This window comes from Aspergillus japonicus, assembly GCF_003184785.1.
Source record: "Aspergillus japonicus CBS 114.51 unplaced genomic scaffold BO86scaffold_37, whole genome shotgun sequence".
Classification (NCBI taxonomy): Eukaryota; Fungi; Ascomycota; class Eurotiomycetes; order Eurotiales; family Aspergillaceae; genus Aspergillus; species Aspergillus japonicus.
The window spans coordinates 221,265-235,158 of NW_020291674.1; the positions used below are offsets into that span (position 1 = coordinate 221,265).

At 52.7% G+C, this 13,894-nt stretch overlaps 7 protein-coding genes across 7 annotated transcripts; 2 read left to right on the forward strand and 5 right to left on the reverse strand.

Annotated features, from left to right (window-relative positions):
- The first annotated feature begins 350 nt into the window (after nucleotides 1-350).
- BO86DRAFT_342093 (60S ribosomal export protein NMD3) lies at nucleotides 351-2,226 on the forward strand. Its single transcript, XM_025669099.1, has 2 exons — nucleotides 351-454; nucleotides 515-2,226. Exons 1-2 carry the CDS (start codon nucleotides 396-398, stop codon nucleotides 1,971-1,973), a joined length of 1,518 nt encoding a protein of 505 aa, XP_025526074.1. The 5' UTR covers nucleotides 351-395; the 3' UTR covers nucleotides 1,974-2,226.
- A 627-nt stretch (nucleotides 2,227-2,853) lies between these two features.
- BO86DRAFT_316799 (fungal specific transcription factor domain-containing protein) lies at nucleotides 2,854-4,502 on the reverse strand (the record flags this gene model as incomplete). The annotated part of the gene is made up of 4 exons (XM_025668142.1): nucleotides 2,854-3,358; nucleotides 3,439-3,674; nucleotides 3,816-4,187; nucleotides 4,257-4,502. 4 exons carry the CDS (start codon nucleotides 4,500-4,502, stop codon nucleotides 2,854-2,856), a joined length of 1,359 nt encoding a protein of 452 aa, XP_025526075.1.
- A 77-nt stretch (nucleotides 4,503-4,579) lies between these two features.
- Nucleotides 4,580-5,494, reverse strand: BO86DRAFT_133461 (Zn(II)2Cys6 transcription factor domain-containing protein). Its single transcript, XM_025666121.1, has 3 exons — nucleotides 5,367-5,494; nucleotides 5,284-5,307; nucleotides 4,580-5,195 (listed from the first exon to the last, which is right to left on the reverse strand). The coding sequence occupies exons 1-3, from the start codon at nucleotides 5,412-5,414 to the stop codon at nucleotides 4,641-4,643; spliced, it is 627 nt and encodes a 208-aa protein (XP_025526076.1). The 5' UTR covers nucleotides 5,415-5,494; the 3' UTR covers nucleotides 4,580-4,640.
- A 1,637-nt stretch (nucleotides 5,495-7,131) lies between these two features.
- Nucleotides 7,132-8,581, forward strand: BO86DRAFT_433890 (uncharacterized protein; the record flags this gene model as incomplete). The annotated part of the gene is made up of 5 exons (XM_025675876.1): nucleotides 7,132-7,308; nucleotides 7,367-7,477; nucleotides 7,537-7,755; nucleotides 7,809-8,342; nucleotides 8,435-8,581. 5 exons carry the CDS (start codon nucleotides 7,132-7,134, stop codon nucleotides 8,579-8,581), a joined length of 1,188 nt encoding a protein of 395 aa, XP_025526077.1.
- Nucleotides 8,582-8,968: 387 nt separating this feature from the next.
- On the reverse strand, nucleotides 8,969-9,546 carry BO86DRAFT_390542 (uncharacterized protein). The gene has a single exon (XM_025672418.1). It carries the CDS (start codon nucleotides 9,497-9,499, stop codon nucleotides 9,011-9,013), a length of 489 nt encoding a protein of 162 aa, XP_025526078.1. The 5' UTR covers nucleotides 9,500-9,546; the 3' UTR covers nucleotides 8,969-9,010.
- Nucleotides 9,547-10,407: 861 nt separating this feature from the next.
- On the reverse strand, nucleotides 10,408-11,663 carry BO86DRAFT_380727 (NAD(P)-dependent alcohol dehydrogenase; the record flags this gene model as incomplete). Its single annotated transcript, XM_025670736.1, has 3 exons — nucleotides 10,408-10,887; nucleotides 10,952-11,364; nucleotides 11,447-11,663. The coding sequence occupies 3 exons, from the start codon at nucleotides 11,661-11,663 to the stop codon at nucleotides 10,408-10,410; spliced, it is 1,110 nt and encodes a 369-aa protein (XP_025526079.1).
- A 932-nt stretch (nucleotides 11,664-12,595) lies between these two features.
- On the reverse strand, nucleotides 12,596-13,548 carry BO86DRAFT_401182 (uncharacterized protein; the record flags this gene model as incomplete). The annotated part of the gene is made up of 2 exons (XM_025673760.1): nucleotides 12,596-13,282; nucleotides 13,357-13,548. 2 exons carry the CDS (start codon nucleotides 13,546-13,548, stop codon nucleotides 12,596-12,598), a joined length of 879 nt encoding a protein of 292 aa, XP_025526080.1.
- Nucleotides 13,549-13,894: the final 346 nt, after the last annotated feature.

The following is a 13,894-nucleotide window of genomic DNA, read 5'->3' on the forward strand; positions in this document are numbered from 1 at the left end:
ACCAAGGTCCGAAAGGTCCCATGCACAAATAGCACAGGATAAATACATATCTTCTGCGCTGAGTACTCTCTTGATACGAATGAACTTAAGTAGCATGGTACTCAAGAACAAAAAGCATTTAGGTAGAGCTTCACTATCTCAGTGATATACGACCTGGTACGGTTTCTCCTCGTTTGCAAACACAGGTGCTAAAAAAAGTGATAGAAGTGCTATGATTGATCGATCGATTGCATCTGCGTCTCAACTCCTTCACCGCCTTGATTGATAATCAGCAAGATTTACAGTCACGTGCCTGCTGATGACGATAAGAGGAACGGGTGTATTTCTAATCTTATCAAGCAACCCCGCGGCTTCATCTTCACATCAACAATCATCGCCACCCAAATTTCGTCAAGATGGAGCAGGAGATTCCCATAGCAATAACGCTGGACAACAGCGAAGTGTCTACTCCTACGTACGTGACTGAAATCACATTTGCTCCCTATTATTCCTTGTGCTAAACCCTCTTCCCCAGGACATTATGCTACGAGTGCGGTGCGCCCTTAACAGGCACGACACTATGCACTGACTGCATCAAAACCTCGGTCGACATCTCCGCGGGCATCCAACGCGACGCAGTCGTACACTACTGTCGGGACTGCGAGCGATGGCTCTCACCCCCGGCAACCTGGACGGTGGCCGCCCCCGAGTCGCGCGAGCTACTGGCTCTGTGCCTGCGCAAACTGAAACGCCTCAACAAAGTGCGGGTGATGGACGCCTCGTTCATTTGGACGGAGCCGCACTCGCGGCGCATCAAGCTCAAGCTCACCGTCCAGGACTCCCTGGACAACGACGCCCTCGTGCAGCAGAGCTTCGAGGTCACGTACGCCGTGCTGTACCTGCAGTGCCCGGACTGCAAGAAGTCGTACACGCACAACCACTGGCGGGCCAGCGTGCAGGTGCGCCAGGCGGTCATGCACAAGCGGACCTTCCTCTACCTGGAGCAGCTGATCCTCAAGCACAAAGCGCACAACGACACGATCAACATCAAGGAGGCGCGCAACGGGGTCGACTTCTTCTTCGCGCAGCGGAACCACGCGGAGGCGTTCGTCGACTTCCTGCACTCCGTCGTGCCCATCGAGGTCACCAAGTCCCAGACGCTGATCTCGGAGAACATCCACACGTCCAAAAAATCGTACAAGTTCAGCTACTCGGTCAAACTCGTGCCGGTATGCAAGGATGACCTCGTCGCACTACCGATCAAGCTCGCGCGGCAGATCGGCAACATCGCCCCCTTGGTGCTGTGCCAGCGCGTCGGCACGTCCATCACCTTCCTCGACCCCAACACTCTCCAGACCGCCGACCTACAGCCCAAGATCTACTGGCGGGCGCCGTTCACGCCGCTCGCGGAGGCGCCCAACCTCGTCGAGTTCATCGTCCTCGACATCGATCTCACCGGCCAAGGGGAGGGCAAGTGGCAGCTCGCCGAGGTGACGGTCGCGCGCGCCTCGGACTTCGGCGGGGACCGGCAGTACTTCACGCGATCGCACCTTGGGAGCATCCTGCACCCCGGCGACTCGGTGCTGGGCTACATGATAACGGGGGCCAACTTCAACAGCCCCGAGTTCGAGGCCCTCGAGGAGTCGAAGACCTACGCCTCCCGGATCCCCGACGTGGTGTTGGTGAAGAAGCACTACCCGCGGCAGCACAAGAAGAACAAACGCAATTGGAAGCTGAAGCGGATGGCGGTCGGGGAGAGTGAGCTGCTGCCCACCGACCACGAGCAAAGCCGCGTGGAGAATGATCTTGAGATGTTCCTGCGGGATGTGGAGGAGGATGAGGAGCTGCGGGCGACCCTCGCGCTGTACAGGAACAAACCTAAGGATGACGAGGTCAGCGTGGCGGGGACCGAGTGGACTGATGGTGAGGTGCCAAAAATCAATATGGAGGAGCTGTTGGATGATATGGACGCGTTGGAGATTCATGAGGCTTAGGCTTCAGTGCATTCGGGATTATGCGAGTGACCAAAATATTACTTTCAGGATAGTTTTGCTGGATTTCTTCTGGATGTGTTGATCCTCATCGAGAGAAGAAGAGGGGCATCGGCATAAACGTTGTCCTAGGAAGAACTAAGGCAAAACATAATCATGCCCTGGTTATTTTGGTGTCGGGGTCCGGAGGCAGGCTGCCTACCGCCCGCCACGCCACGTTGATACGTCGTTCCGTCTTTAGATAGTGTAACGTAACTGAACTGATCATATATCTACGTTCCTGACACTTTCGTAAATTATTCAGGCTTAAAAGTCAGCTGTGCGTTGCTTTTATAAGCCCACATGTCCTGTGTCTTCTTTGGTTCAATATCCCATGTTTTAAGGTGTATATGTATGAGGTGCAACTAGCGACGAATGCATCCAGGGACACTTAGGATTCCATAGACTGTTTCTCAACACGAGTTGATGGAGGTCCGGGACCGTGCCCTAATACCCGACGAGTAAGAATCTTTTTCACTGTGTCCGGTGCGCCCGCTCGCCATACTAGCTTGATGGGGATGAGGGTAACGAGGTAAGCGCGACAGCTTCCAATCTCATGCTAAATGACATGACGCAGGCCAAAGGCCTGAAAGGAGCTGAATTCCATCTTGATAGAGTGGTGCAAAATCACATGCGCGAAACACATATTTGGGAGATAGGCAAACATGATCACGCCCATTGGCCCTGCATCAGGCAATAATCAGCCGGGCTTGGGAAACCTTGGGATTCTATGGCCAAGAGTGAGGCTGTGGCGTGGGCCAACCGCTGCAGCAAGAACCTGCCAAACAATATATATATACAAAAGTTTCAATCTGGGTATAACGGGTATTCATAGCTATTAAAGTCATTGAGCTGAAGTAACGGGCACGAAATCGGCGAAGTCAGCGGGAAATTCGAAGTCCAAGGGAATTGCGATTGACGGGTCTACAAATGCAGGGTAAACGTTCCTCTCGTGTGGCGTCAATGATTCAGAAAATTCGGAGGGAAAAGGGGTGGTAGTTGTATCGGCCCAAACGGTTGTCCCAGGGTTCTGAGCTGTGGAGATAGGGTCGCCCGTAGGAAAGGGTTGATTGTGGGGTTGCGAAGGCTGCACTTCGATAAGCGTAGAGGCGTCCCCAGATTCGTCTACCATGCCCCCGCGGCTCTCTGTGCCTGAAAAAAGCGACTGCGAGAGTGCAATGAACTCCTCAAAGAGATGTTGTATAACCGTGACAGGATGGCTGCTCGAGACACTCGGCAACAGAAAAGTCGCTACCATCTTGAGAAGGTTCAAGTCCCCGAGATTGGACGTCGTCACGGCGTTGCAGAACAAGACGAAACACGCGGTCAAGGGGTAGAAAGTTAAGGTCCTATTTGGATGTAGCGGCCTTGTCAGCGATGCAGTCGATATAGCGCAAGACCATGACAGGGGAGGGTCCAAATTACTGACCAATGCAAGAAGCCGACGGCACGGTCTTTCTCATTGATTAGACATATAGATAATAATGAAGATAGCTCCTGGCGCGCAGATTGAAGTAGTAGGTCTCTAGACCCAAAGGCCCGCCCTTGAAATTGATCGGAGAGATAAAGGATTGTGGTTCGGATGGAGTGGTGAGCGAAGCGAAGGGCAGCAATCTCGTTCTCAGCATCAAGGCCCTTCCAGCATTGCGTCGAAGACGCAGATACCTTACATTCCGGTCAGCGTCAGATCGCGTGCTATAGAGTGTATACGCAGTATGCGTCGGGAATATAGAGCCTGGCGAGGCAACATCGTACCTGCTCAATGTGTTGCTCAATCTCATCCACCCTCTGCAATAGTGATTCGACGGAACAGCGCGGAGGAAGTTGGACTGAATGTGAGCTGTTCGACAGGATGTGCTTAAGTAATGATAATGTGTCATCCTGTACTCGGGCCATGGCAATATAGACTGCGAGAAGATCGGCGGCTGTGCCATCAACATGGTCGTCAAGCATTCCGGGTTCGATCTCGAAGAACGTTCGCGAAGGTTCGAATTTCCACGCGTAATTCTTATCTAGCATATAACACCAAAGAACACAGAAGATTTCCTCCTCTGTCCTGGATTTCTGCTCTGTGTCAGGACTCACCTTATCGAGTCCTAGGTCAGTGGCTATCCGACAAGCAGTCCGAGTCAATTCGTAACAAAAGTGGGTATTGCCAGAGCCTTGATGAAGGAAAACCTGTTGCATCTGCGTTAGAGATCGAAAAAGCACACTGTATCGCAAAAGTGAGGTAGAGGATATACCCACTCCACAAAGAAGGGCCTGAAGAAGTGAGATGGAAGGAGTGATCGTGAGTCGAATGCGCTCTAACGCTGCCTGTGCGGCGCGTTTGTATTCGGCCGACCGAATTCGCAGATGGTCGGCGAGCTCGTCATCGTGCTCTCCAATAATGAGAACGGTCATGAGGAATTTATGAGCGGCGGCGTGGACGCAGACGCTAAAAATGTGTCTCTCGTCATTCGAGACATGGTTGGACAACAGCCTCAAACACATGCGCTTTAACGTGGTCTTGGAAACATGTTTGAAATAATCCGATACATATATTCCAAACTTTGTACTGCCAATATCTTGTTCAACCGAGCAAAGCCGTATTAGCTCCAGCGCACATGGCCTTTTCTTTTCAACATGGTGTCAAGGACGCCTCTTACCTTGTAACATCCATGTCAGAAATTCCAGAGGCACACCTCGTTCGTCCTGGAGGGTTGTACTTGACCCTTGAGGGGCATGAGTTACACGAACCAAAGCCGAACGTAACACTTCCTGCGCTTTGCAGACCAAGCCGTGCTCGAAATGGCCCATGTGGCCCGGAATCATAAAGTGAGTCTCGATGGATCTGTTTAGTGGCACCCAGGCAGCCAAGTCACAGCCAACTGGTACTCGCTGATCAGTGCTCCTAGGCTTTGCCTCTAACCTGATTGCAGGTGTATTGCTTGTTTCGATTTCTCCGGAATGGATCCTTGATTCTTGCTGTAAGCCAGACCGTTCAATGGGAATTTCAGTCTCAGTCAATGCGACCGGCTCAACTCGGCTAGGAGCGAGTGCCTGAACGGTGGTTGTCGCTGGACTCGTAGTCTGAACTTTAGGCTTCAAAATTCTTTTTGGCAGGCGTCGCCGAGTTCGTTGTCTTTGGCAAGAAAGACCCTGATCAAGGCAATTGCTACATGGTAGTCCTCGATTGCACCGAACCTGGACACAAGATCAACGTAAATTTTGGTGCTCTAGACTGCGAAAGAGGGTTTGATATTTGACATTAGGAAGAGAGATGGTGATTTACCTTCCGCGCATGACAAGAGTCGCACTGTGTGAATGTCAGCCTAATTACCTCTGTGAAGAAGACCGGCGGGCAGAATTTCATACAGCTGGAAAGGGGTAGGTCTGTTGACGATTGTAGTCTGTGGCCTGCATAGTCTACCATTGTCCTAGAGCATCAGGTTTCCATGCTCCAGTAATTGCTATCTTATACAATAGTCCTTCAAGTTGTGCACGCCCAAGCAAGAGATGTAAGGCACAGCTAAGCCCTGCAGGCTATTTTGACTGCTATTTTGACTGTGGCGAAGCCTTGACTTATGCTTGGCGATTAGTAATATTTCTCCTGGCATTGTTATGCACCCTCAGGCAAATCAGGAAAATGGACCAAAATAAATTCTTACCACGCAAACCTTAAGGCTTGAAGCCCCACAAAATTGCACGGTAGCGGAACAGTACACATGCCAATTGGTTCGGTCTTGCCCGTCATAAGGCAGTCGCACCTTGCCCTGAACAAACCCTGTTACAAAATCCCTGTTCTCGAATGGGTCAAAGGGTTGAAGTGGTAGCAATTATACCGTGGGAAGGGAATGTCGGCAGATAAATGGTCTAGTCTTACCCAGGGGTGTGCAGTCTATTGGATGTAAAGCGCTAAGAACACCTTCAACCTAGAATCAGGAATGACAAAATTCAACGTCACTTGGTTCTAACCAGAAAAACACGTAAATCAGTGCAAGTGATCTTATTTGGCGTCGTCGACACTGCGCCCGAGAACGTACCACTAGTTTTCAAGAACCGTGTCTTTCCTAGTGAAACTGTAGTGATACAAGGAGGGAGGTCAACCATTCGCCATTAAAATGTATGGCACAGAACAGCATAAAGCAACAGTGGACGTTGTGTTCAGCCACCCTTATCGGGGCCCGCGGGGCCGAGCTGAGCTGGGGTTCACTGATCAGAAACAGTGCATATGCACTTGCAGGGCAAGGTTTAGTCTGTTGCCCTAACTGGAGGCGCCGTTGCTTTTGTGGAAGTGATCAGAGATAGTGGGTGTCAGAGTTCAATGTAGGCTTGGCATTCAGATCACGCTGGTGATACACTAGGAACTTGCTTTATCTCATTCGTGCCTTTCTGCGTAAATCAAATGACAGCTTGGCCTCAGGGACAGCCCGGTAACTATGGGTGTCTCGCGGTCGCTCCGGAAGGTCTCACTCACCCGTCAAGCCCAAACTTCAACATTGGCTGGCCTACGAAAGCAGTAGCAGAATGACTAGAGTTGTCTTAAAAGACCCTTTTCCAGAAAATTGTAAGAACGCGACCGAGAAGACATCCAGGCAAGCTACTAGGTACGAGGTAGGTGACTGGAAGCGAAGGCTCGGGGCCTGGATGATTGGGTACGGAGGCCCCATCCTTATCCCGAACCAATGGGAATGCCCAGTTACGCTTAGCCCACCGCAGCGCGCGCCCCGCTCTTAAGCCGAACCCCCCCACGACTCGGGACTGTACCTATGTAAACCTTCCAAGTTATCACCTTCTGCAATTTTCAGCCGGAAAGAAATTCGTTCTTACTGAAAAGAGAGACGTGAAACGTGGGAGCTGAAGGGGAAAGAAATTTGCTGCATTTGATATTATGCTCGTAGTCCCGAACAAAAATAGCCGCAGTATTGCTCCTCCAGAACATGACAAAGGCCAAGAAAATGCGCCCACTGAGCCGGCAGTCAAAGTCACTTACAACTTATGTCTTGCGCAGTGGATAAATGTCCGAGGATTCTTGGTCAAAGTCTTCGGCATTAGATGATAACCGGCCTGAATCTCATCTTCCTGACTGTGCTGACCTTCCATGTCTTTTATGATGAGTTTCTTTGATCCTACCTCGTGTATGGAGTTACAGATCGAACTAGACAAGCGTGAGCCGACATATACGAACAACGATTCCATGTCGGGCCACCTGGTCCTCAATCTAGACTCCCCGGTCGACATATCGCAGATCACTGTTACGCTGTTGGGACGGTCTATTTCGAGAATGGAAGGGTCGAGCCACTCGGAATGTCACCAGGTATGTTTTTAAAATTACCTGTGGCGTGCCGGTGAAATGCAGGCTGACCAAACCCAAGCTTATTCAGGAGACAGAGCAGATATTTCCCCCATGCGCGCAGCTGGATCAAGATACCTCGAGGTTCCGAACCCTAGGGCCTAAGCAGTACACATTTCCATTCTCCCTAGCGGTACGTACCCACTAGATCACTACTATGTTACCGTTAGTGACTAAAGTGTCCCCTGCCAGTTTCCCACGGTGTCGGGATGCTACAAAGCACACTCGACCAAATGTCTGGAGAAACATTCCCAAACCGAGGCCACGCCACCCGTCCGAGGGCAAGAGATGCCCCATTTGCTCCGCCGGCTTCCTCCCTGCACGGGTGATCGGTCCGCCCCCGCCGAAATAGCATATGCCGTCGAAGCCAACGTCCATATTGGCGGCTTCCTGAAGCAGTCCATCAAGCAGGTTGCGTGACATGCACATCTTGCAACATTGCCCCTCTTGCTGACACAACGAAGCAGTCCCGCCAAATATTCTTCTGCCCCACATCCAGCCCCCCGCCCCCAAGGCAGTCTCTCGCGCGACACCGCGCTGTCATCATCCGCTGCCATCAGAGCAGCAACGCAGCAACCGCGCGCGAGGTAACGGCGGCGATAGCCACAACGTACCATGTCAGCATCGAACTCATGTGTGGCGCATATCTCCACCTTGGCCAGCGACTTCCCATCAGAGTGCAAATCACCAAGGTCAATTCCGCCGATCACGACCTCATCTTGAACGATTTCCAAGCGATGATCGTCGAAGAAACGGAGGTGCGGGCCGCGGGCCAGGTCCGGGTCCAGCGTCTCTCGCGCATCCTGCGAACCGTGAGCAATCTGCGCATGCTAGTCTGTCTGGCGGAAACCCCCGTCGGGACGGCGGTGAGTATACCGGATGATTTCTGGGGCGGGCAACTCCTCCCGACGGCGATCACGCCGACGTTCGAGACGTGCAATGTGCGGCGCAGTTATAAGCTTGAGGTGCGGCTGGGCTTCAACAGCCGGCCATCGAAGGTATGTGATCATCACGAAAACTCTTCCCCTGCAGAAGGATACACAACACGAAGGTATTGGAGGCACTCTCTGATTGCTTAATCTCTACGCAGGTCCAGACAAGAATTCTCGAAGTTCACTTCCCGGTTCATATCGTGGCCACCGAGCCTGCGCCCATCCCGAGCTCGGTTCCGCGATTCTCTGTAAAACAGCAGGACAACATCGGGGATTGCATTCCATGGGAAGGTATGACGCAATGACTTATCTATAGATCCAATATATTTATGATTTCATCACGCATTGCTGAAAACAAGCCGTCCTTCAATTGTAACATAAACTCCGCTGATATCATTCAGCGATCAAATATGTGGATAGTAGAACGGTTCATTACACATTGCTCTTGGTCGCGGTCGCTCACATATTGTACTTGATCTCTTAATGGGTAGGTTTGTGGTAACGAGCTTAGTCTTGCTTGTCATGGCGTCTTATCGCGTCTTATCGTTTGAATACATGCATGACTACCTTACAATGGAACAGCACTCAGAGGTATTTAGGAGCTGCGTTCGATTCTATTCGGCTATGGATCACGAACACGACCACAACCGAATGGATTAGAACCCCCCAACTAGAGCATTACAAAGAATTTTTCATATACGTCCGTTGAAGTCACACTGCCCACATTCATATCTCTAACACAAGATAGCCATCACCAAAATGCCCACCAATCCCACCGCGGACTTTGTTGTAAAGGTCACAGCGCCCGCCCCTCCAGTGGCCGACGCCGTCGCAGCAGTCCCAGACTCTGTAGTCGACGACTTCGAGCCCTTAGTGCTTTTGGAGGTCGAACTGGATATTTTTTTCGTTGGGGTGGGGAAGGAAGTGGCGGTCGCGGTGGAATCGACATCACCGGTGCACCAGACATCTGCCCAGGCGACGCCGCCCTTGTACAGACAATCGGTCAGGTCTTGCACGGATTGCCCCACGGCAAGGGCGTACAGTGCACAGTCGTTATCGTAGGGCCTCACCCCGGCGGGAAGCGCGCACGAGTCGAAAATGGTCGAGTAGTTGGCTTGGTTGGGCACACCACAGGCGGCGTCGTGGACTGGGAATTCGTATTGATAGGAGGTTCCGCAAGCTGTGGAGGTGGCGGCGGCGCCGGTTGTTGTGGCGGTGACCATTGTTGGCGTGATATGGGGTTTGGCTGGAGGTGGTATAGGAACTAAGATCCAGATATTCGAAGGATGCAGAGGGCGAGATAGTTCTTGATTGGAATATCTTGTGGAAAGGCTTTAGCCCTGGGTGTATATATTCGGTCTTTCTTCTGTGCCAGGATGTCTGTGGGGCTATATGACGGGCGGTCATCCGGGCTTTCGGCCGCCTATTTTTAGCCGGCATAAGGCCACCGGTTTGGGTGAAGGTACGCCGTTCTCGAGGGGGTTGAAACTACTCTGCTCGCCGTAAGAGAGAATATGGGCTGCACAGCCCTGTCACCGATATAGGAGGACACTGCCAGATAGCACCCTGCTAATATGCAATGACGGGGCCCTCGGATTCCGGTTATGTGTGGACTAAAGACCTCCCGCACGAATGTAACGGGAAAATAGGGCCAGGTCCATTCTTCTCTCTGTTACGCATGAACCATTGACTCTTCTGTCTCGAGCAATCGTCGGTTATAGTCATACCTTCCACCCTTCACTGACTTTCCATATGCAACGAAATGCTAATTCCGTCTATTTCCCGCCCTTTCGGAATTGTCTATCATGCTGCGCATTCGCCATCGTCTAAATTCCTTTTCCTGATTATGTCTCTTACATGTTCTCGCTCATGTGTTCCTAGCTTTAATTATTTTCATGTGTTGTCTCTTGGATGCGCGAGCCGTTCCGCGAAGGTTGGGTCCACAGAGGTGTCAAGTAGCAAGTTATGTTTGAACGATGTTTCTATTACAATTGATCGATGTGAAACCACAGGAGAACCGCATCGTCCGTCACGAGGCAATGCATGGGTAGCGATCCAGGCTAGCTCAATTATACACACACATCCCCTGTCTGGGGCCTCTGCGCATCTATTCTGCCAGTATTTAAAGTAGCTACCACAGAAGAATCGGCTTGATCGTCCTTCCACTCTTCATATTCCGGACCGCCTCCTCGAAATTCTCCGCCGGATAAAATCCAACGATCTTATGCAAAGGCAGAAGGCCCGACTTCACCCACTCAATCATCTGCGGCACGAACTCCCGGTGAACCACATCCCCCTCGACGACCCCCATGAACACTTTTCCCGCCACCATGAACTCGTGGATCGGGATATTGACAGTCGCCGTTTCAGGCGCTGCCCCCAGCTGCACAATCTTGCCCCTGTTGGCCGTCATACGAACGGCCTCGGCCACGAGGTCCGGCACCCCTGTAGTTTCCAGCGTGACATCGACCCCAAGTCCACCGGTGAGTGCACGCACAGCCTGCGTGACGTGGCTGAGATCCGCGTCGGGGTCGATCCGAACCACATGCGTAGCTCCCAGCTCGAGGGCCAGCTTGAGGCGGGCCTCGTTGCGTGCGACCCCAATGATGGTCTGACAACCCGCGATGCGCGCGCCCATGACGGCACTCAAGCCCACCCCCCCCCAACCCAAGCACCGCGATCGTATCATCTCGTTGTGCGCCCGCCGCATTGAGGACCGCTCCTGCTCCCGTCTGGATCCCGCATCCCAGCGGGGCCAGCAGCTGTAACTCCTCCTTCTTCTCGACCATGCCCGCCACATTGATCACCGCGGACTCTTGCACGATCGTCCAACTAGCGAAACTCGATTGTCCGAAGAACCGGCCGAAGATGTCTGGTTCGCTTGTCTGTGGTGTTGTTGCGCCTTCCTCCCAGAAGACGCGGTCCGTGGACGTCGACTCGAAGTTGATGGGGTCGAAATTGTGGCAGTGAGCGGGGTGGCCACGCCGACAGCACCGGCACGTCTGGCATGAGGAGAAAGACATGAGGACTGGGTCGCCGACGCGCGCTGAGGTAACACCGGGTCCGACCTGTCGGACGTATCCCGCTCCTGTAAGGGAAGGCTGCCTGTCAGTATCGTGTTCAAATACACCCCTGAAGAGATGCAACGGTAGGGGGACCACGGGAAATACCTTCGTGGCCCATCACCCGCGGATAATGCACGCCGTGGCCACTTTCCAGCCCGGCGAAATGTAGGTCAGTTTGGCAGACGCCTGAGGCAATGACCTCGACCAACAGCTCATGCTCACGGATGGGTCGCAGAGCAACGTTGCGCAGCTTCCAGCCTCCATCCTTGTAAGGACCGTAAGAGACCAGAGCTCGCCCGGTGATGAGTTGAATGTCAACCATGGTAAATATTATTCGTGGGGGTCACGCAGGTCTTCACATGGTCTTAACAGATATATGCTCGTGTCAGTTCACTGCCGATTCAACATCCCGAGAATCGTTGCGCAAATCGTAGAGTCTCAGGGGTGGTCGGCATGCCGATTTCGAGGCCGAGGCATTTTGGGATATCCGGATTTCCGAACGCTGAGGTGTGAACAAGCCACCTGGTGATCTTTGCTGTGGATCTCGATTGCGATTTTAGTGAGACACGGATATAAAGATTTTATCTCGGGTTAATCAGTTGCGCCCGAGACCCACTCCTCCGAGCCTTTGCGGAAATCCCGGCATTTGAGAGATCCTCCATGTGTGTGTGCCACTCTGCTCTGAGTATGATATAATGGAGTGTCGACCATTATAGCCATCCCGCCAATCTATTTTATACAGAGCATCAGGACGTCGGTATGCGCTGCCACTTCGGGCCACAACAGGGATGCTGCGAGATTTTGTCTAGCCCACCTGCGCTGCAATCACATCGCGAAGTCCTCTGGGCGGAATAACTGCAGTCAGTGGCCAATCGATCACGAGATACGAACATACATGTGAGAGGGCAAAAGTAAGGCAATAGATTTATCGACGCCTGAGGCAGCATATTGCGGGGCTAGGTTTTTCACCACACGTGATAGCTCTCTTCTCGGTGACCCAGGCCCTAAGGCCCACAATCAAAGGGTTCTCGAGTCTCGTTCCGCAAAGAATGCCCGAAGCATAGCAGGTCAGTCCAGATGGACCGGCAATCAACATCTCCTATGCCTTCAGCTTCTTTTTCTTGTGACATCGGGTTCATCCCATCTGGGTTTCACTAACACGAAGAGTGAGCGAAAACCTTCTCTGCAGCCTAACTCAATATTGGTTAACGTCCTTGGCAAGTGGCCCGCTAGGCCTCTGAATCGGCAGTGTCTCTAATCCACTACCTCCAGCGGCTGTCCAATCTTCTCCAGCAGCTTCTTCAACGCCTGCTGATCCTCCTCCATGCAATCCACGCCCTCACCCTCATAGGAGGGCTCGTCGTCGTCGGTGTTATAGATCGTGGTATTCATATACGGAGTCGGCCCGAACCCGTCGCAGAAGACCATGTAACTTTCGTCATGCATCCCAACCGTAATCTCCGTCTCGCGCTCCAGGGGCGTCATGTCCTCTTGCCACCACCACCCCGAGCGCCCGTAGCGGAAATGACGCAGATGGGGGAGCCCCAGCTGAAAGGCCCGGAAGTAGTGGTGCCAGCGCTTGTCGTATGTCGCGAAGTGTTTATTGCGCAGCCCAGCTTTGTGGGTGTATTGGTTGGGTTCCAGGCAGGCCCGGTCGTTGTTGTAGACGGAGACCTCGAAGAGGATCGAGGTGTCGCCGAGGTAGAGCTCGGTCAGGGTCTTGCCGTGCGAGAGGATCCACTCGAGTTGGGAGTCGTGAACGAACGCGTATTTGCCCAGAGCGAGCGTCTTTAGGTGCGGGAGGTGGACCTCTCGAAGATCTAGCTTGGGGTAGAAGCCGAAGTAGTTGCAGGAATAGATGGTCAGGTGTTCGAGGGTCACGGCCGCCGGGGCCAGCCAGAAGGAGGGAAGCTCGGGGAAGAATTTGTGCGGTTCGTCTTGCTGAGATTTGGGTCAGAGCCTGGGGTAGCGATGCGAGAAACCAAGGACAAGAAGAAAGAATGAGAGCATCTCACCTCCAGATCGATTTCCCCGTTTCCGTCATGTTCATTCGTGATATTCAGCCGCAGTGCGCGCAGACTGCCCAAAATCTTGGTGAGATTTCGGACCACCTCAAGGTCCGTCGGGTTGATGTTCTGGAGGTTGCACAGGGCGAGCTCCTTGACAGGCTCGTCGAGGGATGCCAACGCCGCGATGAATTCACCCATCACGCAGGAGCGGAACGCAGCATTCGGATGGGCGTCATTCCAGGTATCTTCGACATAACAGCCCTGATGAAAGCGGAGCACATGCTTCGTAGACGAGGGAGCTCCTTCAGACGCGGGGCGAGCTTCATAAATCTGCGTAACTGGAGAATCTGCTTGTCGCGATTGCTTTGATTGATATATCTTTCTTGCGTATAATACTGTGTCAATGAGTACAGGGCTCAGGATGAATGGGAGGAACAGGGTATTTACACCGGCCCAAGCGCTGACATCCAGATATAGCCTATTCACCAGTCGTGCCCGGGTCTTGTCCTCGAGAATCGCCTGGTTTGGTTCATGGATCCATGAT

Coding starts and splice junctions, on each gene's coding strand:
- BO86DRAFT_342093 (XM_025669099.1), top strand. CDS start 396: ATGGAGCAGGAGATTCCCATAGCAATAACGCTGGACAACAGCGAAGTG. Junction 455..514: donor AGCGAAGTGTCTACTCCTAC/GTACGTGACTGA, acceptor CCTCTTCCCCAG/GACATTATGCTACGAGTGCG.
- BO86DRAFT_133461 (XM_025666121.1), bottom strand. CDS start 5,414: ATGCAGGCCACAGACTACAATCGTCAACAGACCTACCCCTTTCCAGCT. Junction 5,308..5,366: donor AGACCTACCCCTTTCCAGCT/GTATGAAATTCT, acceptor ACATTCACACAG/TGCGACTCTTGTCATGCGCG. Junction 5,196..5,283: donor ACTCTTGTCATGCGCGGAAG/GTAAATCACCAT, acceptor TCTTGTGTCCAG/GTTCGGTGCAATCGAGGACT.
- BO86DRAFT_390542 (XM_025672418.1), bottom strand. CDS start 9,499: ATGGTCACCGCCACAACAACCGGCGCCGCCGCCACCTCCACAGCTTGC.